This window comes from Rhincodon typus, chromosome 8 (assembly GCF_021869965.1).
Source record: "Rhincodon typus isolate 14 chromosome 8, sRhiTyp1.1, whole genome shotgun sequence".
Taxonomy (NCBI): domain Eukaryota; kingdom Metazoa; phylum Chordata; class Chondrichthyes; order Orectolobiformes; family Rhincodontidae; genus Rhincodon; species Rhincodon typus.
The window spans coordinates 41,613,480-41,636,276 of record NC_063339.1 but is presented as its reverse complement, the minus strand read 5'-3'; the positions used below and the strand labels follow the sequence as shown (position 1 = coordinate 41,636,276).

General features: G+C 38.6%; 2 protein-coding genes across 7 annotated transcripts in view; one reads left to right on the top strand and one right to left on the bottom strand.

Moving 5' to 3' along the window:
• The window catches only part of nid2a (nidogen 2a (osteonidogen)), a 107,255-nt gene extending 89,844 nt beyond the window's left edge, over positions 1-17,411 (top strand). For all 6 annotated transcript variants that reach the window (XM_048599848.1, XM_048599847.1, XM_048599851.1 and 3 more), the window contains 8 exons: positions 3,111-3,332; positions 4,803-4,972; positions 8,375-8,504; positions 9,224-9,395; positions 9,841-9,998; positions 10,595-10,718; positions 12,033-12,145; positions 15,057-17,411. In XM_048599848.1, the coding sequence (XP_048455805.1) occupies positions 3,111-3,332; positions 4,803-4,972; positions 8,375-8,504; positions 9,224-9,395; positions 9,841-9,998; positions 10,595-10,718; positions 12,033-12,145; positions 15,057-15,067 (1,100 nt within the window). In that variant the 3' untranslated portion in view covers positions 15,068-17,411. The remainder of the gene's footprint in view (positions 1-3,110; positions 3,333-4,802; positions 4,973-8,374; positions 8,505-9,223; positions 9,396-9,840; positions 9,999-10,594; positions 10,719-12,032; positions 12,146-15,056) is intronic.
• A 928-nt stretch (positions 17,412-18,339) lies between these two features.
• Positions 18,340-22,797, bottom strand: part of rtraf (RNA transcription, translation and transport factor) — a 35,341-nt gene continuing 30,883 nt past the window's right edge. Inside the window, exon 9 of the mRNA XM_048599856.1 lies at positions 18,340-18,648. Coding sequence (XP_048455813.1) covers positions 18,494-18,648 — 155 coding nt within the window. The 3' untranslated portion in view covers positions 18,340-18,493. The remainder of the gene's footprint in view (positions 18,649-22,797) is intronic.

Here is a 22,797-nt window from a genome sequence, read left to right as displayed (position 1 = left end):
TGTGGATTTGTTTATTTAAAACTGTAAAACACAATACACTGCATATGTCATGAGATAGACACAATAGCAAACCAATTGATTGTATGTTGCATTGCTTATTAACTGGTGGGCAACATTCACAACATTGAATATACACAGTACATGGAGTCCTTTTAAAGGTGAACTGCCTTAAAGGAAAAGTATGCATCCCTCCTTTCCAAAACAGTTTAAGAATTTACAGTAATACACGGAGCATACAGCATACTATAATGTGTAGGTAATTTGCTGATACATCTAGATCTCATAATTATAAGATACCGTTGATTACCACAGCCATCAGTGATATTTTATGTCATTCCCGTTTTTGTTTTTGTTGCCAAGTTTTTCTTTCATGGGCTGCAGTTGCTTATCCTGAAGCACTACATCCATGTTTTACATGAGCTTAGCCAATGACTGATCCCATTCCTCAAAGTGTTTTAAGTGATTAAAATTTTCTTGGCATTTACTGTTCTTTTTTCCCTTGAGTTTCTAGCTAGTTTTGAAGCTTCTGGTTTTATAGACATTTTAAAAATAAATTCTATCAATGTTTTTAGCCTTTTCCAGAACATCCTAGTATGAATGTACTCCTTGTGTGTGGTCTGTTTAGGTTAGTGCATAACTCTTTGTTACTGAGTTAGCATTTGCTCTAGTTTGCACAGGCTTTGCCAATGGCCTATTTGGTTGATGCCTTGCAAAATTGATTAAAATCTGGGCCTTACCCTGGTGTGTACAGAAGGCATACCTTCAACATCTCTTGGTATATTTGGGTGTTCCGATTATTGTGTCAACAGTTGAATTTGTACTGAAGACCAATAAACATTGTCAACCTGTGAGGTTCACTTCATACCTACATCCATCCTTCAGTAGCTTCTCATTGGTACAAGTTTTTGCCTCATCTAAAAAAATCTTTCCAGAAAGCTTCCATGGGAGTGGATGTGATTGCTGACTCAATAATTCTTTTTGCTAGCTTCCTATCTGAAAAATCACAATGAGTCCGTGGATTCTGATAGCGTCTGTCTGAATAATATGAAATCTAGTCCAGGAACAAACTTAATCTGACTCCGAGTTGGTCTGCTAATGCGGTCCATATCTTTGAGGATATCTTAGCTCTCAATGTGATCCTGACAGCTCTGTCTGTCTAGTCTCCGTTACCAATTGCTAAGCAAATCTTAGTAGCTCATAGCTTTGCCTCAGCCACATCCAAATCAAGAACCATACCTCTGGACACAGTGAAAAATTTTAAATTCTATTAGGAAATCTGCTTTGTCTCAATTTAAATTAGGACATTCTGAAAAGTTGACTTGGATTTTTCCCTTGCTTGCTATCGATCCAGTATGCACCCTGATTGCTTGCCTCTTTCAAATGAGTTAAACTGTCCTTTCCACAGGGATTTGTGTGCTTACCAGCAACTTGTGTTTTCAACATTGTTCAAACATGACGGCTCTCATCTGCATGATCGTTTCCACTGCCGTCCCACCATGTCACATTAGTGAAATTGGTCTAATCATGAATTGGCATGAGGGATTAATTAATGCTGTGGGTTGATTTTATTTAAAACAGTAAGACATATTACATATGTTAGAGCAGACACTGTGTGCAGTGTCAACTACGTGGTTGTGCCATGGTTGTTCTTTGTGCCACGTCTAACTCCAGCAGTGAAAAATTTTCCCTTGATTCACATTCGCTCAGGTTTTGATAGGGCTTCTTGCTACCTTGTTATCAGGGGAAGTCACACTTAATTTACCTCTGGAATTCAATTCTTTTGTCCATGTTGACCCAAGGCTGTAATGAGGTCAGGAGCTGAGTGGCCCTGGTGGAACCCAAACTGGGCATCACTGAGCAGGTTATTGTTGAGCAGGAGCTGCTTGATAGCTGCTTGATACTGATGATCGAGAGTAGACTGATAGAGTGGTAATTGGCTGGGTTAGATTTTTTTCTGTTGTTTATATACAAGATGTACCTGGGCAATTTTCCACATTGTTGGGTAGATGCTAGCATTGTAGCTACACAGGAACAGCTTGACTAGAGGTGCAGTACTATTTGCCATACTATTACCAAAATGTTGTCAGGGCCCATAGGCTTTGTAGTATCGAGTGCCTCCAGCTATTTATTGGTATTACATAAAGTTAATTGAATTGGCTGAAGACTGGCATTGTGTGATGCTGGGGACCTCCAGAGGGGGCCAAGATGGCCTGTGCTTTAAACCTGCCCTTTTTATCATTCTATCCTATTGCAGAGTAGCCCATGTCTTCATAAAGTTATCAATAATTTAATCTCACATTTTGAATATTGTTCTTCATCAGTTAAAATTATTTTTTCTTGTTTAGTATTTAACATTTGAAATTCGCATGTCTTGGCACAATTACCATTTTCATAATATTTTTAAATTACAGTTGATCCTCTGCTACCTCCTTTGTAATTTCCTTCTGTATTTTGTGATATATATATCATTTGGGCTTGATCTGATTTTCTATTTTTAGACAACTTTAACTTTTCTTAAGTGCGGCTTCTTTTTGAATTTTTTTTAGTCTAGTGATGATTATTCCACATCCTCCCCCTTCGGAACTCTAAAAGAGCCTCTTCCACATATGTCTGTAAGACTGAGGAGAAATACTTAGTTAGCTACTCTATCATTTGTTCAGATTCAGTACAAAAAGACCTTTATCACCATCTAGTCTTTTTAACTATCCCTTCGTGTGTGTTTACAAAGTCCTTGGTGTTGCTTTCTTTAACTTTAGTTTTTACATTCCTTCTATAATGTTTATGTATCTCAGTTTGGTTATATATTCTCTAACTGCTGTGAATGTGTCTGTTTTTTAATTTTTTTTGCTCAAATCTGTTTATCCCTGGAACCCAGCTATTGATGCACGTCTTTTACACCTTTTTTGAATTTAATTAAATCTATCTGAAATATAATAACTCTACTATTTGGTCTGTTGTTAAATCTGTATTGTTTTAAATCTATTATTTTGGGCTAGATCACTTTTTGCACTCTATTCATAAAATTGAATCACGATCAGACAATACTCCAACAATTTCATTCAACAGAAGAAAATTCTACACTTTAACTGCACTGTATTGATCCATTTCAGAACCCACACAGCGCCAACCAACAGTGTGTGAACGGTGGAGACTGAGTCTTCTGGAACATTATGGTGGCAGACCAGCTAATGATCAATATATTCCTGAATGTGATGAGTCTGGGGATTTTAGCCCCCTGCAATGCCATGGAAACAGTGGTTACTGTTGGTGTGTGGATAAAGAGGGTCGAGAAATTCAAGGAACTAGAACTGAACACGGCAGTCCACCAGCATGTGAGAACTTCCATCTTGACTTTGTTTGTAAAGTGAAAATTAAAGATCTTTTTAAGGTAGAGGAAAGGAATAATGAAAATGTGATGTTGGTAAAAATAATTCACATCTAATTTCTAAAATGAGAAGTTCAAATCATTAGGGACACTCGGAAAGAAACAGCTATCATTGCATTGGTAACACAGTGTGGAACTGGACGAACACAGTAGGCCATGCAGCATCAGAGGAGCAGGAAAATTGACGTTTTGGGTCAGGACTCTTCTTCAGAAATGGGGAGAGGGAAAGGAGCTCAGAAATAAATAGAAGGTGGGATGGTGATAGGTGAGTACAGGTAGGGAGTGCTGGGGATTGGTCTGTGGGATGGGTGGGGTGGATAGCTGGAAAAGATGGGAAAGATGAACAGGTTGTGTCAGGTCAAGGAGGCAGGGATGAGAGGGAGGGTTGGTCACGGGATGAGGCCAGGGGTGGGGAGATTTCAAAACTGGTGAAATCCATGTTTAGGCCATCGGGCTGTAAGCTCCAGAGATTGAATATGAGGTGCTGCTCCTCCAGTTTGCGGGTGGCATCATTGTGACACTAGACGAGGCCCAGGGTGGACAGGTCACCCAGGCAGTGGAAAGGGGAGTTAAAATGGTTCACGACCGGAAGGGGTTATTTGTTGCAAACAGGGCACAGATACTCTACAGAATGGTCTCCGAGTCTCCGCTTGGTCTCACCGATGTGCAGGAGGCCACGTTGATGGATGTGCAGGTGAACCTCTGTCTGATGTGGAAGGTTAGTTTTGTGCCTTGAATGGAGATGAGGGGGAAAAGTGTAGAGGCAGGTGTAGCACTTCCTGCAGTTGCAGGGAAAGATGCCAGGGATGGTGGGGTTAGTGGGGAGCGTGGAGCTTGGAGCGGACGAGGGAGTCGTGGAGAGAGCGGTCCCTACAAAAGGCAGATAGGGATGGGGTCAGAGCTCTTTACATTACTGAAGTGCTTCAAAGTACTCTTTTAAAAATTTCTACCACTATTGATAATATACTGAAACACATCAGTCAACTTGTGCACATCAAGATCCCACCAAGGCGAATCTGTTTTATTAATTTTTGTTGAAATACATATTGGGCAGGTGACTGGGGAAAACTCCTCCACCTTTCTTTGAGTGGTGCCTGAAGATCTTTGATATCCAAAACACTCCACCTTGATTTATAGACTCCAAAATATAATTTAGAACTTCTTTGGTACTCGAGCATCAGCCTGTGTATTGTGTACTGTGTACAATTCAGAGGCAGGAGTACTACAAATTCAGGCAAGGTTGAACCATGCAGTATTATAGATAGCAACAGTATAAAGTCACAATTTGTATAGGTTAATCAGAACTGTTCTTGCTAATTGCCTCTTATTGACACACCGCATTGTAATCATCATAATTTTATGAAGATTTGAATTCATTCTAGTGTTTTATGATGTTTTTTCTATTGAATTTTTCCAGGTATACCAACGGTTGCACCTCCCATTACACAACCTTCTCCAGCACCTGTTGTGACTCCACCAAGCACGGGTACCTTCCTTTTATATGCTCAGGGACAGCACATTGGGTACCTGCCCCTGAACGGTACTCAGCTAAACAAAGAGGGAGCCAAGAGCCTATTAGCTCTTCATGTAAAGTACCTATTTTTATTAGTTTCTCCATTGAAATAGCTGCAGACAATTTTAGCATTTACGAAAGGAAAACGTCAGGTTGCTTTCATATTTTAGTAAATGTAAACAGGTCGTCATTAAATTGCATCCATGCATATAAATCAAATGCTGGTACTAATATTACCATGCAAATGATTTGAATTGAAGTATAGCAGCAAGTATACTACAGTAGCTACAAGTGAGAAGATTGAACACATGTTTACTGTCAAGTTTAAAGAAAGACTTGCATTTATAAAGTGCCTTCCACGATCTCAGGAATTTTACAGGATTCCTAGTATTTTACTACTAATTAAATTACTTTTGATAAGTAGTCATGGTTGGAATACAGCAAAGTTGTCTCATGTTACAATTTGTTGACAGCAATTAATTTTAGCCCATGGAGCCGGTGTTGAGCAATGGACACTGATGCTCCTCAGTGCTGCACCACCAGCTGTGCCCATACCAATCACAGCTCAGGTCCAAGCCTTTGTTCCCAATCTGGGAAACAGCCATCAGAATTGCCAGGACTGAAGGCGCATCTGCTCACGTTGATCTGTTCAACCAGAGAAGCACCTTGCAACTTGGCATCAAGAATGCTGAGGGACAAATGAGTCAAACAGAAACATCTTTACTACAGGAGTCATTCTGCCACTTAAAAAGGTACATTGCTGCATTTGAATTGATCACCTGAATCCAGCAAAGGTTTAGGGCCTTCCAATGAACTCATTCTGATCTCAACTGGCATGTTCCACCGGGCCTTTGAAAGGAGAAATTTCCTAAGTATGTCTAAACCTTAATCCCATAATGCCTTGTCATTTATCCACCCCACCACTGCCACTAGAACCCCTGTTAACTCCCCAGTAAGTTAAATTTAACCAAGTTCCAGTGGAACTAGTATTCTTTCATTTTCCAGATGGCCCTCTGATAAGTCAGAGTTTTGCCCTCTTTTGACCCTTTGGGTTGTGACTTTTGACAGTTATAAATCAGATCACACTTGATCTGGTTTCACTTAGGCCTTCTGTACACTTTGTCCAGACATAAAAACTAACTAAGGAACGAAGGGAATGGTCATCAGCGTTCTGCTGAAGTAAATTAATCTTGCTTCTTACTGCTGATATATGCAAGCAAGACAGAAGCAGAAATTGAGTTCTGTTATTTACACCTGCCACTGCTTTTCTGTGATCAAGCACATTATTTAAAAATGTCACTTAACTATTCCAATTTGATCATGATTTCCTAATTGACAGTAATGTCATATTCTGTACATCAACTTAGAACATTATAAAAAGTAACTCAAGTTCTGCTACCACATCTATGCAGAATATTGTTTTGAGAGTAGTTTTGTTTCCATTACTTAGTTTGTCTTTCTAGAATTGTCACAATGTTTATGCATCAGCTATTTTGCACTGATTAACAAATAACAGAAGATATTAACTTAACAAGCTGGCTTGTTCTCGTTTAGACGTTTCATCACCATGCTAGGTGACATCATCAGTGGAGCCTCCGATGAAGCAATGTTATTCTACTCTGCTTGGAATTTATACTGTCTGGTCCATTATGGTGAATACCGTCATTTCTGGTTTTGATCTGTATGGGTTTGTATACGGGGTCTAATTCTCTATATTTGATTGCATTATGGGTGGAAAACCATGCCCATAGGAATTCCCATGCGTGTCTATGTTTAGCTTTGGCTACTATGGTTACCCTATCCCAGTTAAATTGATGGCCTTCATTGTCTAAATGTACCGATTTTAAAGAGAGCTCATTCTGCTGTTTTGCTGCTAGTTGATGTTCATGTATTCTGATGGCTAGATTCCTTCTGGTCTGTCCAATGTAATGTTTGTGGCAGTCGTTGTATGGTATTTTGTAAACCACGTTCATTCTACATATTGTGGGAATGGGGTCTTTAATCCTTGTAAGTGTTTGTCGTAGAGTGGCTGTGGGCTTGTGGGTCACCATTATTCCTAGTGATCTTAGGAGTCTTGTCAGTTCCAGTATGTAGGGCAGTGTGGCCAGTGTGTTAGGGTGTGCTGCATCCTCCTGTTGTTGTCTGTTTAGTCGGCATCTGCGGATGAAGTTGTGAGGATATCTGTTTATAGGCAAGGATTTTGTATAGGTGCGCTTCCTCTTTCCTGCCTAGTTCCGGAGTGTTGTAGTGTGTCCTGGCCCAGCTTTGTTTGTCGACATTGGGTTGCTTGCTGTGGAAATTGAGGATTTGATCAGTAGAGGTTGTTTTTCTGTATACTGAGGTTTGGAACTCCCTGTTGATCATAGGCTCAACTTTAACATCCAGAAACGGAAGTTGATTCTTGTTTTCTTCTTCCCTTATGAATTTAATCCCTGTGAATACGCTGTTGATGAGTTGGCGGGTCTCTTCTAATTTGTGTTTAATAATGACAAATGTGTTGTCTACATATCAGATCCACAGTTAATGCAGGGGAGGGTGGTGTGTTCTAGTCTTTGCATGACTGCTTCTGCGATGAGTCCTGAGATGGGTGACCCCATTGGTGTACCGTTGATCTGTTTGTATACTTGACCATTAAAGACGAAGTATGTGGTGAGGCAGAGGTCTAGTAGTTTAAGTATGTTGTCATGGCTGATAGAGCTGCTGGTCTGTGTTGCTGCTTCCTCTAGTCACGTGGCCACTGTTTCTTTGGCTAGTGGGACGTCGATGTGATGTGAATAAAGCTGTGACGTCAAAGGATACCATAATCCCATCAATCGCTGATTTTTATGTTCTTGAGGGTATCGAGGAAATCTTGGGTTGAGCGAATGGAATGGGGCGATTCGTTAACTAGGTGTTTCAATCTCTGTTGTAGATCCTTGTCCAGTTTGTGTGAAGGTGTGCCTGGTAGGGAAACAATGGGTCTGAGGGGGATGTCTGGTTTAACTGGGACAAGGTAACCATTATAGCCCAAGCCAAACATAGACATGCATAGGAATTCATAGAGGCATGGTTCTCCACCTGTAATGCAATCAACAAACATGTAGGATTGGACCCCATATACAAACCCATACAGATCAAAACCGGAAATGACACTACTCACCATAACAGACCAGACAGTATAAATTCCAAGCGGAGTAGAATAACATCACTTCATCGGAGGCTCTGCTGATGTCATCACCTGGCATGGTGACGAAATGTCTGAACGAGAACATGCCAGCTCGGCGAGCAAGTCAACAACCTCACCCACAACCCAAGCTACCGATCTTTGCCAAAACTTTAATTAACTTTATAAATTGTGGTCTGTTTTTCCAGTAAGGTAATATGAGTGAACTGAAGTTCATATTTGAGTTTCTCTAATTGTTATACAGGTTTGTAAGGTTTTTCCAAAATGTTGTTTAGCAGACGATTAACTTTTCTTTGGTTTATTTTTCTCTAAGGGTTCAATTGTCATTGGTATTGATTATGACTGCAGGGATAAGATGGTTTACTGGACTGATGTTTCTGGCCGAACTATTAATCGTGCTAGTTTGGAACCAGGTGCTGAGCCAGAAACCATCATTAATTCGGGTGAGTTCTTATTAATAGAGGTCCTAAAAATTTATTGTGTTTTTACAAGTAGACAAACATTATGAAAAGAAAATTACCTGGTGTAAACTTAAAATTTTATAATTATAATGCAATTTTGAATAGACAAATGTTAACAAGCATTCTTAAGGCCTTGTGGTCTCTCCAATCATGGGGTTATAGAGGCTCTTAAGTGGCCACAATGGCGTCTTCCCACTCCTACTACAATTTCATCCATGTCCAGCAGAGACTAGCATCAAGCAGGAAGCCTAGCAACTTTCACTATCAGCTGGTGGTCGGTGTAGACAGGTTACCTCCTTTAGTGTTCTTCAGGCCCATCGAGGCCCTGCTCAACATCAAAGTCTTCACAAGACCTCCTATACTATCAATAACACCAAGCTCACCCACCTATCCAATCAGCTCCAGCAGTGATTTGTGTTAGGGACTAAGTGCTTCTTGTGGTGCTCCTGAGAATGACTGGCAGCTGCTGGGATATTCCAGTCCCACTCCCCAGATGAGTGGCAAAAATCTTACCTCAAGCCATTAGTGTCCAATGAACATTAAATGGCTGTAGTGCAACATGCCAGAGTATGGGAGAACCCACCACAGTATAAAATCCAACTCATAACTGCAGTTATACTGCCCAATTACTGTAGTAAATTATCAGATGGACACTGAATAATCTGTATCGCCACTTTTGTGTTTCTGCTCTAACTCTTTAGACCTGATTAGTCCTGAAGGACTAACCATAGACTACCTCCATAGAAACATGTTTTGGACTGACAGTGGATTGGATAAGATAGAAGTTGCTAAAATGGATGGATCTGAACGACGAGTTCTTGTTGATACTGATCTGGTAAATCCCAGAGCAATTGCAGTGGACTCCCTTAATGGGTAGGTAGCATATGAAGATTATATCAAACATTTACAACTTCAGAATTTTCTAGAATAACAATTTTTAAATATCTGACATGCTTTCTTTTCAATTAAACATACATCGCTCATGCAGACAACATGATTTTACATAGCTTTTACAAGTCATAAACCAAACAATGGGGTTTTTCCAAAATGCTAACATCTGACAACCATCTGTATTAGATGTTATGGCAGCATGTTCCCCAGATGTTGGCACCACACTATACTGTACACCTAAAATACTTGTACTGAATGGAGGGAATTTAAAAATTAAACCTGGGACTAGCAAATGTTTCCTTTAAGATAGCCTCAACTAGGACAATGGTTTATTTTGTAAATGGTTTATGACAGGCTCCCATTGCCTTTAGATTAGATACACAGCCTTGTTTATATTAATTCTGGTTGTCTTCTGCTTTCCCTTCAGCAACCTTTACTGGACAGACTGGAATCGTGAAGCTCCTAAAATTGAGACTTCTCGTGTAGATGGAACTAACAGAAGGGTGTTGGTTAAAAACGACATTGGATTGCCCAATGGGCTGACATTTGACCCTTTCTCCTTGCAACTATGTTGGGCTGATGCTGGTATGTTTCACAGGCTAAGCATACTTTATTCAAGGAAACATTTTAAAAGATCAAGTTAGTTGGCATTAAAGCTAAAGAATAAAACAAAATGAAGGCAAAAACAGAAGTTGCTGGAAAAGCTCAGCAGGTCTGGTAGCATCTCTGAAGAAAAAATCAGAGTTAACGTTTCAGGTCCAGTGACCCTTACTCCGAACTGCTGAAGGCATACACTAATGAAATTGGAGCAGCATGGTGGCTCAGTGGTTAGCACTGCTGCCTCACAGCACCAGGGACCCGGGTTCGATTCCACCCTCGGGCGACTGTCTGTGTGGAGTTTGCACATTCTCCCTGTGCCTGCGAGGGTTTCCTCCCACAATTCAAAGATGTGCAGGCTAGGTGGATTGGCCATACTAAGTGGATTAGCCATATTAATTTGCCCGTGGTGTTCAGGGATGTGTAGATGAGGGGGGATGGGTCTGGGTGGGATGCTCAGAGTTGGTGTGGACTTGTTGGGCCAAAGGGCCTGTTTCCACACTGTAGGGATTATATAATTGAGAATTTCCCGTTGAATACTAATGATCTTTCTTCTTGCTTTCATTGATGACTGGGACAAAAAGGAACCAAAGATCTAGAGTGCATATTTTCCGATGGTACAGGAAGACATGTGGTGCAACGTGGTCTAAACTATCCCTTTAGTATTGTTGCCTATGCAAATCACTTCTACTACACAGATTGGAGAAGGTAAGAGCAAAGTTTAAGGGAACTGTTAAGTGTAACTATGGCCTACATTTCGCAGCCTAACTGAGTATGGGGAATAATCAAGTTCATTAGGTGGCTAACCACCACCCATAGCTGACCTATTCCCATAATAAACTAGGGTGAGCAAGATATCAAAATTGGCAGCCTGCCTGCCCTATTCAAATGAATAATCAAAGGTCAACAGACTTTTTAGCAAGCTTATTGACCAGAAAAATACACCACCCACACCATAATATGACTGACATAGGCAGGCCATTTTTTTTTCCCTTGAGCAGCCTAGATGGGAAAAGGCTTGAAGGAAAGGTTGTCCCTCATTTGGTGGATACTCTTTATGCATTAGGGGAGGCTCCCCTGAGATGTGACCCCCACCCCTTCCTAGATACATACCTTCCAAAACCCAGCGCCTTACTAGCCTCGCTGGGGCACTCAGATCCCTCTCCACCCTAAAAGCCCTGAATAATTTCTGTGGTAGCCATCACAGAATCCATCCCATTTAGAGGTGGTGATGGTTGAGTGGTATTATTGCTAGACGTTAATCCAGAGACCGAGATAATGTTCTGGGGACTAGGTTTAAATCACACCACAGCAGATGGTGGAATTCGAATTCAATAAAAATCTGGAATTATGAGTCTAATGATGACCATGAATCCATTGCCAGTTGTTGGGGGAAAACCCATCTGGTTCACTAATGTCCTTTTGGGAAGGAAACTGCCATCCTTACCTGATCTGCCCTACATGTGTCTCCAGACCTACAGCAATGTGGTTGACTCAACTGCCCTCTGGGCAGTTAGTGATGGGCAATGAATGCTGCCTAGCCAGCGACACCCTCATCCCATGAATGAATAAAGAAACAAAAACTCTCCTTTGTGTTACTTTGTGACAGTCAAAGCTTCTTGTTGTCATACCTCAAATCTCCAGGTGCTGCTTCCAGTGCTGGAGAACTGCTCAGGCGAGTAATACAACAGCATAGCCCTGGGAGAACAGAGAGCCTAGGATAGTGCAGGACAGAGATGTGGAGTAGGATAGGGAAGCTAGAAGCCACAGCAATGTAATAATGGGGGATAGTGCTTTTTAAGGACCAAAACAAAATAAATAGAAACAGGGAATGTTATACATAACAAATATGATAGCAACTTCAAGCAAAAATCTATTGAGTAGTTCAGTGGGGCAAAGGTTGACATGTTGGAAGCCCTTAAGTAAACCGAGACCAGTTCTGCTATCCACAACTGTCTTTTCTCCTTCCTAGTTGCTCCAAACATTGAACCAGAAGTGCTGATTCTATTTCTTTCTTTTCAGAGATGGAATTATTGTTGTATCCAAAGATAATAACCAAATTACCGACGAATACCTACCTAATCAGCGATCACATCTGTACGGCATAACTGTGGCCTACCCTCGTTGTCCGCATGGTAAGAGGATATGAAATTGAAAGATTCTTACCAAGGAATAGCAATTCTAAATTGAAAAGAAGTGTATGCTTTGTGATATTATTCTCCCTTGAAGCACTGTGTTCTAAAGCAATTCCCATAGCTCAAAGATGTCTTAAAAAGTTGCAGCCGCTTTCTACTGCTATTGCATGTTTAAAGATCTGTTGGTGCAGATCACATATTAACATTCTTTGATTTACTCCAGCCTCTTATACTCAAGATCCAAGAATTTTAAAATTTAAAAAAAACTTTAACCTTAATGTATTTAAGGGCTCTTCAGTTTTGCTCGTAACAACACTACCTGAATTAGAATTTGAGTATAGTTTATGCAAGGTGTTTTCAAAGCTGGTCTTTAATGATCTAATAACCTGATAGAACACATTAGTAGAAGTTCATGGATTCAAACCTCACGGTCCCAATGAAGACACAATACAGCCAAACACATCAGTGCAGTACAGAAGGAATACTTATTGCAGAATAAGGATATAAAGCAAGATGCTACTGCTTGCTCAAATGAATCTAAAATATTTCATGGAATTATTCAAAAGAACAGAGAGGGAGTTCTGGTGTCCCAACCAACTGCACAACTACAAGCTGAATTTTTCAAATGTAGTTTTTAGCAATAAGTATTGATAGGAGTGGTTTACAGCCCACTAATCAGTAGTGGTAATGTACGGCATGATCTAATTCAGAAAATTAGAGGTGCAAGTAAGGGGAATGCAATAATCATGAGACACTTCAATCTACTTATAGTTTGGTGCTTAGTAAATTGACCCAATGTTGTGTAGGTAAAATTCTTGGAATATATGTGTGTTTTCTGCAACCATATGTTCAGAAACCAACTAGGGCCCTGGCTGTTTTTGATCTACTGTTATCCATTGAGAAATGGCTATTGTGTGTAAAATACCCTTTAGGAAATAATTAGCATGATAGAATGTTCCATTAAGTTTGAAAAAGATGTATTTCAATCTGAAACTAGGGTTTTAAATCTAAAGGAGGTTAATTATAAAGGTATGAGGAGGAACTTAGTTCTGGTCGAAATCAAAAAATGCATGTGCAAAAGCTAGTACTTAAAGAATTAATGCTTGTTTTTCAAAAGAAAAAGTACATTCCTTTAAGGCAACAAGTACCCAAAAGGAAAAGTGAGAGAATCCCAGCTGACAAAAGAAGTTAGAGAGCACTCTATAAGCCTAGGAGACAGTAAGGTCTGCAGATGCTGGAAGTCAGAGTCAATAAACATAAAGCTGGACAAACACAGCAGGTCAGACAGCATCAGAGGAGCGGGAAAGTCAATGTTTCGGGCCCAAACCCTTTTATGAGCCTTGTCCTTTGATCAGGTGGTCAAAAAAAAGTGTAAGTGTGAGGATTGGGAGAACTTTAGAATTCAGCAAAAGAGGACCAAGAAATTGATAGAGAAAACAGAATAAAATAGCAAGAAACCTAAACAGGTTGTAAAAGCCTTCATACTTATGTAAAAATTAAAAGATTAGCCAAGACAATAGACAGTGAGGAGAATTTAGAATAGGAAGAGGAGAAATAATGGAGAAGCAAACTCAGTACTTTGTCTTCTCAGATGAAAACCTAAAAAATCACCCTGAAATAATTAAGATCTAAGGGTCTGGTGAGAACGTGGAGCTGAAAGAAATTAGTAATAGTAAAAATGTAGTATTGGAAAGTTTTTTGGGACTAAAAGTTGATAAATCCCCACAATGCCATGACCTTCATCTTAGTGTTGAAAGAGATGACCACCAGGATAGTGGATGCGATGGTGACTGTCTTTCAAAATGCTATTAACTCTACACGGATGCATGCAGATTTCAAGGTTGCAAATGCAACCCCACTGTTTAAGAGAAGACGGTGGGTAACCGAAAGCCAGGAACTACAGTTCTGTTAGATTTTAGTATTTTTCATACAACTAACATCAGGCTCTTAAAAGGATGATCAAAAAGACATTTTGGAAGTAATTGTTTGGGCAGATTCAACATGGATTTATATAGGGAAAACATGTTTGGCAAAATTATTTTTGAGGTTGTTACTAGCAGACTCAATAAAGGGGACCAATTGGATGTAGTAGATTTGGATTTTCAGAAGGTTTTTTGGTAAAGTCCCACGGGTGCAATTTAAACAAAATTAAAATGCATGTGATTGGAGGTGGAGAAAGTGGAATAGACTGAGGTTAACAAAAGCAGAGAGTAGGAATTAATGGGTCTTTCTCAAATTAACACAGTGATTAATGGAGTAGAACAAAGATCAGTGCTTGGACTCTAGCTTTTCACAATCTATGTCCATGCTTTGGATGTGGTGGGCAATTGTAATATTTTCAAGTTTACAGATGATACAAAACTTGTGTGATGACAATGCAGAGGCATCAGAAAATTTGGACAGACAATATAGGCAAGAGCATGGCATTCATATGGATGAGTGTGACATTAATACATGGTAGGAGGAATAAAAGTCCAGAATAATTCCTAAATGGAGAGATATACACATTGATTTACAAGCAGACCTAGGTGTCTCGGTTTAAAAAGCGTCTTGCCATTTACCCATATCCTTGTGTGACATCCTTTTTAAAATAATCATCCAACACCCTTTAATTCCTTAACTTCAACCCACCTATTTCATTTCATTTCTGCATCCATGTTCAAGCTATGGCCACTTTTCAACGACTTCACAATGAATTTCTCTATTCTCAGTCGGTAGAATTCTTAAGTAAAAGAAATATGGAATAACCAAATTCTTTAGCAGAATGAGTTTGATAACTAGCAAGGTAATATTCTCAAGAAAAACTGAACTATCAACTTAAATTCAACAAGACAGTTTGGTATATTTTAGCATCACCATTAGGAATATTTGCACACTATCATTAATTGACCTTTCTCTCCCCTCCTGGCAGGAAGAAAATAATGATTGTGCTGGTAATGACAACTGTATTTCAGCATATTACATCTGGAGGAAGAGGTGGTTTCTGTTGGAGCATGATGCTGCATGGATTGGTCTGTATTTTTTCTCCCATTGTTAGTGGGGACTGAAAATGTTACATAGTAACTACATTTTTTGGTAAGAGCTTCCGTACCTCATGACTTTGAAGAAAATATTACTGTGCTGCCTTTTGATTGCTATAGTGGACACAGTCACTGACTGGTATGAATACCTGGTCGCTTATTCTGAAATTTAAAGAACACAAGCATAAATATTCTGTGATGGATACATAAGTATACAATGCAGTGAAGAAAAAGCACAAACTATATTGCTGCAATAAAGTACTCCAGAGATGATTTAATGGGAGGTGGTACAAGGGCCCCCGATTTACAAACATCTAACTTACGAATGGTCATACTTACAAATGTGATCCCATACAAGGGTGCCATATGAACACTTCCTGTACTGACGAACAGTCACTTTACAATGTCCTGCAATGTGTTCTAATTTGCAAAGAAATCACCTTGCGAATGGACTCCAGAACAGAACCTGTTCACAATCTGGGGCCTGGCTGTATTCTTTTCTTAAAGGTTGACCAAATGTTTCAATTTCTTGCCCCATCATCCAAAAATTACTGCACTTATTTCAGAAGTATTTATCAGTCAGCTTCAAACAACTGTAAGCAATCACGACTTTCAGATTCTACACCTGAATGGGTGTCAAACTTAGCAAGATTCAGTTATTCAGTCAGGTATTGCTGTAATTGTTACCTTTGTCAAACAACATAGATACATATGATTCATCTATGAATCTACTTTAGTCCAACAAAATAAAACTAGTTCTTGTTAGACTGAAAATATTTCTTTAACCAAAACTCTTAACCACAGTGATGCTACAAGTTGTACCAAAGATTGATACATTAACATTTAATGTGGAACAAAGTATAGCAATACTGGTTTTCTTATTGTGTAACATCAGTAAAGCAACAACTGCTCAATATCACTTGTGACTAGCCTAACACATTTCAGGTCTATGAGACATATTACAGACAAAACGCAAACTGTCAGGTGGACATACTGAACTACTGCAGGCAATGAATAATGCCTGTAGTAAATTGTATTTGACCTGGGCTTATTTTCAAAAGCAATAAAAATTGCCAAACTATAAATTTAAAATCATTTTACAGCATGAATATTGTTAAAAAATAACAACTCAAAATTAAACTTTTTTTCTTAAAGTTGGCACACAGATGCATTTACACATTGACATACTGCACATTTCCCAACTACAGGCCTATTTAGTTAGTTCAATGCTGATCATACCATTGTGAGGTTTTGCCTCACGTAAATTTATTCTTCAAATTGTTCTGATGCAGTATTCCTGTAACAAGTAAATAATAGTCAATTATATAAAAGGTATCTAGCCATAGTGATGATGAGTTACTGTAACTAAGACTATGAGCCTTCCCAGCAGTTCTTAATTCTAAAGAATAGTTCACAAACTGGACTTCAGACAAGCAGCATTTTCAACAAGACCTGGGCACCAAATGAAGATGAATGTAGCAGGAAGAAATGCCTCCAAATAATCTAGTTTTTTTTTATTAAAAGGTACAGAATGATCAAGAGTTAGGAAATGATCATAGTATTTTGAAACAGGCATCCAAACTTTATCTTATAGATTAGGAAGAGTTGGGGTACAATATATCAATTATATATTTAATATTGCTTTTTTTAAAAAATCACAAATGCTATTAAAAATCCTAAATGGGGTGTGGGGAAGAGGTTGAAATTTAACAATAGTACCTGCTTTTAAAAAAAAAGTCTCACTTACTCCAGACACACTCTATAATGCGGAATTGATTCTTACTAATCACAAATCAGAATTCTAGATTTGACACTTTAACACAAAGGTATTCTGCCTAGTAATAACATTTTAAATGACTTGTGTCACCAAGAACAGTGCTCACCATTCATCACACTAAAGCTGTCCAGAATTTTAGTGGATTTTTGCACATTAATTTACAATTATGGCAGTGAAACCAACACAGCACCGTCTCCAAGAAATCCATACCTGTAAAAAGCAAGACAAGCAACACGTTGTCTCTCTAACGAATGAGGCATGAAATCCAAACTAGAATATTAAATTCACTGAACATTTTTCAGCTTATCTATTTGGCAAGCACTGCAACTTCTCACCTTTCATGTGTTTCATTAGAGTATGAGAGACGCAAGTGTTACAAAGCTATTGATTGCAAGGCAAATCAGATAGGAACTTCCTGATTTTGATGTTTTATTGCATATGTGAAGATACCAGAAGTTGCTCCCCCATTTACTCCATAATATTGGTTAGTATCGATAGCTTCAATTTTATATTGAGCCAGGAATTGGGAAGAAATGATATGGAGGAATATATATATCCTTTAAAGACTTTAGTTATGTTTTAAAATTGCAAACAATGTCTACTACAAACAATTTTAGCAAAATCTGACACTGATCTGCACTACTGATCCCATATTACAGTTATACAAAGTGCTTACTCCTAGTCTAATGCTATCAAATATTCTTAAAGCATGATTTTAAAAAAAACTGAAGCCACAAAAATGTTTAACCAGGATTTGGTAATTTAGTATAACACGTCTTCTCCCTTAAATTGTTGAATAAGAACTGGCAGACAAGTTTTAAAAAAAAAAAATCTAACCCTCCAATTATTTCATTAATTTAGCCACAATGCAGAGTTTGCCATTCCATCATGCCTTTCAAACACTAAACTACACATTTTAAAAATAATCCTGTTTTTATTTCTAAACTGCTTCTCCAGGTGGGGACAGCAAAACAGCTATTTCCATAACAGAATTTTCAATTGGTTCAATCTAGGATTCTCTACAGGCTACCATAGAAAACAGTATTTATTATTCAGCTTTTCCAATTATAATATTCACCAAAATATCTAAAAATGTTGATTAGCACTAGATAGTAAAACCACAAGACCATGAAAACATTTATTAAATGAACCTGCTCCCAAACTTGTTTTGAATGTTTCATTTTACATCACATTGTAGTGCTTTTCCATGCATTTTTTTTCTTGCACAGCATAATCTATAAATTTAACAACTTGAACAGTTTAATTTTGTACTTTTGCTATTTCCTATTGTGAAGCATGTACATTACCTGGAATGTGTTTAATTTGACAATACTCTTGTAACCATACTGTTGTAACTTTCTTCCAATTTAACAATAAAATTCAAGAAACAAATCTTGTAATTTCTCAAGTTTTATTATTTATTTCCACTTTAGTGAACAATTTGCCACTAATAAACTACTTGATCACCAGGACTCAAAAGTTATTTCCTTCTGTCAATTTCTTTATGAGTTTCAAAATACAGATTACAAAGTTCCAACTTCAATCTTTTAATCATCTTCCAACCTTTCCTAGCCTGTGATCAGTTTTGGGATCAGCTATTATTGACTGAACGGCTACAATAGCTTCATTAATCTTGGTCTGAAGATCTCGTAGTTCCTCTATATGCAGTAATCGGAGAACTCTTGCAGCCTCATTCAAGGTGGCATCTGTTAAAATCAATTCAATTTGTTATTTCGAAACTGGCAAATTCACTGTAACGGTTAGCAATGGAATCAAGCAATTTAAAAGTCAATTTAAACGACTGGAACAGATGTAATTGTCACAGAATGGTATCAAGTTGCTAACACAGAGCAAGGTAAACCAACTAGTTCTACGGTTTAACTTTCTCCTAGTATACGAACCTGACAATTAGAATCAGTTTCTTCAAAGAACAAATGCAGATGTATAATGTAAATGGCAGTAGATTTTGCACTGAATTAAACAAACTTATGGCCTGTAGCTACCTGAAGGCACTGAATGATAGTGTTGATAAACTGATATGACTATTATATATAAAGATATAATAGCCCTTGCTGCATTCTTCCATGTACACCAAGACTGATCCCAGATTGAAATCTAGCTTTTAACATGAGCTTACACTGAAACATAAGCATACAATTTTGCAGATTTGGTTTCAACAATTTATTACGCAAAAGAAATGAAGATAAAAGAAACCAAACTATTTACATAAATACACATTTAAAGCTTTCAAAACAGTATAAAATACAATCCCATTAATGCCCACAGTACTCTGAGAATTTCTTTCTCTATCCCACATATGGTTTGACTTAGCTATGGCTTCAATTCCTTGCCTCTTCTACAGCCTTCACACAACTGAGTTTAACCAAACTGGTCTGTACTGTTGCTAACTCCTTACAACGAAATAATCTATTTTTAACAATTCTAACTCATTTCTCTTTTTCAGGAGCAACTGCTTTTCACATGCAGCTTCAGCCATGACTCCTGCAGACTGCCTAAACTAAAACAAAAAAAATTTCCCCAAGCTACGGATGTTTCCTTAATCAATAGAGAAAAAAAATCCCTGATCTTTCCAAAGCCTAATACACAACTGTTTACATTGGGAGAATTTTACAAGCAAACAAAACCAGCAATCTGCAGAAAGTCTGTCCCTCAACATTTAAAAATAGATCACGACGGCTACAGAAGTACTAATAACTTAATCATTAAACTCCTTCGACACACAGAAAACCCATACGTCAGTTGTTCAAATTCAAAAATCTAAACTCAAATATATAAATCATACCCCTTACATCACATGGGAAGCAAAATCAGATTAACAAGAGGTTAAATGAATAGGTAATAAATTGGACAGATGAAGTACAAATAACGGAAACTGAAATTGTTCACTTTGGCACGAAGAATATAAAAATCAATATTATTTAAATGAAGAACTACTGCAGAATTCCAAAATACAGAGGGTACTCTACTGTACGAGTCACAAAAAGTTAAACATACAGGTACAGCAAGTGATTAAGGCTAACAGGATGCCATCCTTCTGAAATGTAAGGATGTTGTGCTTCAATTATATAGGGCATTGGTGAGACCACATCTTGAATACTGCATGCAACTTCGCTCTCCTTTGAACAAGGATGCAAATATTTTGGAAACAATACAGAGGAAGTTTACTAGATAGATACTTGGAATAAGTAGATTGTCTCATGAGGAAAGGTCGGACAGGCTGGACTTGTTTTCATTGGAGTTTAGAAAGGTGAGAGGGTCACTTGATTGATACCTATAGATCCTAAGTAGTCTTGACATGGACGTGGAAAGGATATTTCCTCTTCTGGATACATCAACTAGGGGTCAGTTTTCAGGATAGAGAGGGAGAAATTTTTGAGGGGCAGCCTTGGAACTCTCCGCCTCAGAAGGCGGTGGAGGGAGGGTCATTAAATATTTTTAAGGCAGAGATAGATAGTTTCCTTTTAGACAAAGATATTAAAGGCATCGGGGCAGATGGGAATGTGGAATTCAGACAAATTAACGATGACCTTACTGAATGACATTGCAAGCTCGGAGGGTCCAATGGCCTATTTCTACTCCCAGTCTTTATTTTTTATGTTTCCTTGAAGAAATGTAGATTATCTCTATGATAGAAGATTGAATGCTAAAGAAAAACTTACGATAGAGAAGACACGTTTTTACAAAAAAAGGTACAAGATTGTAAGGCTTTGAATGAACTAACATATAGTTACATAACTGAGACCACGCTAAATTTTAATAGCTTAGACTAGAGGTTAACTAAGTGGGAAATAAGGAAACAAAATAGGCATGTGGCATTAGGATTACTGCTCACAGAAAAGTTAAACATCAGTGCAGTTCGAAAAAACTGAATAGAGATTTAACTTCAAATAATTCCTGTATTTTAACTACTTAAAGCATTGTTTGATGTCAGAAATTACAAATAACAATACTGAATAAATCCTGTAATAACCTAGTAACACAATTCTGCAAAATACTCAAGTATTTCTTTATAACATTGAATTATAAACACATGAATTATAAAATCATGAAGTATGGAAACATTGCCTGGAAAGTGAATAATCGTAATTTTAATATTAGAACGTGTTCTGTTTTTTTCAATTCAGACAATGGGACATAGACTGAAATTACACCCTTATGTTCCAGAAAGACTGTACAATTCCAAGTAATTTGGTTTACATACATACATTTGGTTTTTAGTAGCTCCCATTATACAGTTTCAATAACGTCTTTTGCCACCTTTGTCAATGTCTCTTAATAATTTATTATTTAGTAGAACTAAACTTGGTAGTTGAGAACTCAAATAATCTTTTTATTATGAGAGATGAAATGAAATGGAAATGCAAGCGATAAGCGTTCAAAATACACAAGGATCACGTCTCAATCGAGGTGCAAGAAGCAGTATATCCCAAGGCTCAGCTGCCGAGTGACTAAGTGCAGTAGTATGTGTAGGGTGAGTGGGCCCGTACGTACGAGGGAGGGGAAAATTATTACATTGATTACAACAAGAGATAATGGTGGCAGCAGGGATGAACAGAGACGCTTCAATGAATCTTCTGCCACCAGGGAACATGGAGAGACATACTGAAACCTATCTCAGTATGCAAAACAAAAACACATTTGCAAAGTAGTTAAAACCAAAGTTTTTATTTAAATGATAATGACCTAGAAATCTCTGTTTAAGAGGGTGATGGTGGAAGCAGAGACAATTATTTTAAAAGGATGTTGGATAGTCATGTAAGGTTTTAAGAAACACGTTTGTAAGGCTACAGGGATAGAACTGCGGAATGGGACTAACAAGATTGCTCAACAAACAGCTAGCACTATGATGAACTAGGTCGGAAATCACATGACACCAGGTTATAGTCCTCCCACCTATGCCTTCCTCCCACCTCAAGCCCCACCCCCATCTCCTACCTACTAGCCTCATCCCGCCCCCTTGACCTGTCAGTCCTCCCTGGAATGACCTATCCCCTCCCTAACTCCCCACCTACAGTCACCTTTACTGGCTCCATCCCTGCCTCTTTGACCTGTCTGTCTCCTCTCCTCGTATCTTCTCCTCTATCCATCTTCTATCCGCCTCCCCCTCTCTCCCTATTTATTTCAGAACCCCCTTCCCCTCCCCCATTTCTGAAGGAGGGTCTATGCCCGAAACGTCAGCTTTCCTGCTCCTCTGATGCTGCTTGGCCTGCTGTGTTCATCCAGCTCTACACCTTGTTATCTCAGGTTATAGTCCAACAGGTTTATTTGAAAACACAAGCTTTCAAAGTCTTGTTCCTCCTTTAGGTGTTAGTGAGAGAATTTATAAGAAAAAGATCAAAGCATCACACCAATGATGAGGACGTACTAAACAAACCCAAGATGCTGTTAAATCTTTAACCAGTTAGAAGGCTTTCATTGATTAATATGTATATGTGAATCCTCAAATTCATTTGAGGTCACAATCCTAAGAGGACTATAGGTTTTATCAGTGTAAAGAGGTGACATTTTAGGTACGGGGTGTGGGAAGGGAGACAGACAGACAGACAGACAGACAGACAGACAGAGTATGAGAGAGGATGTGTATGTATGCACGTGTTTATGTGAATGAGTGTGTGAGAGAGACAGTGTATAGTGTGGTGGGGTCACCTGTAGTGCCACATGAACCTAAGATCCTGGTTGAGGCCATCCTGGCAGGTACCAAACTTGGCCATCACCCACACACACCTCCAAAAACATGAATCTAAGGGGGAGATAGTAGGAACTGCAGATGCTGGAGAATCCGAGACAACAAGGTGCAGGGCTGGATGAACACAGCAGGCCAAGCAGCATCATAG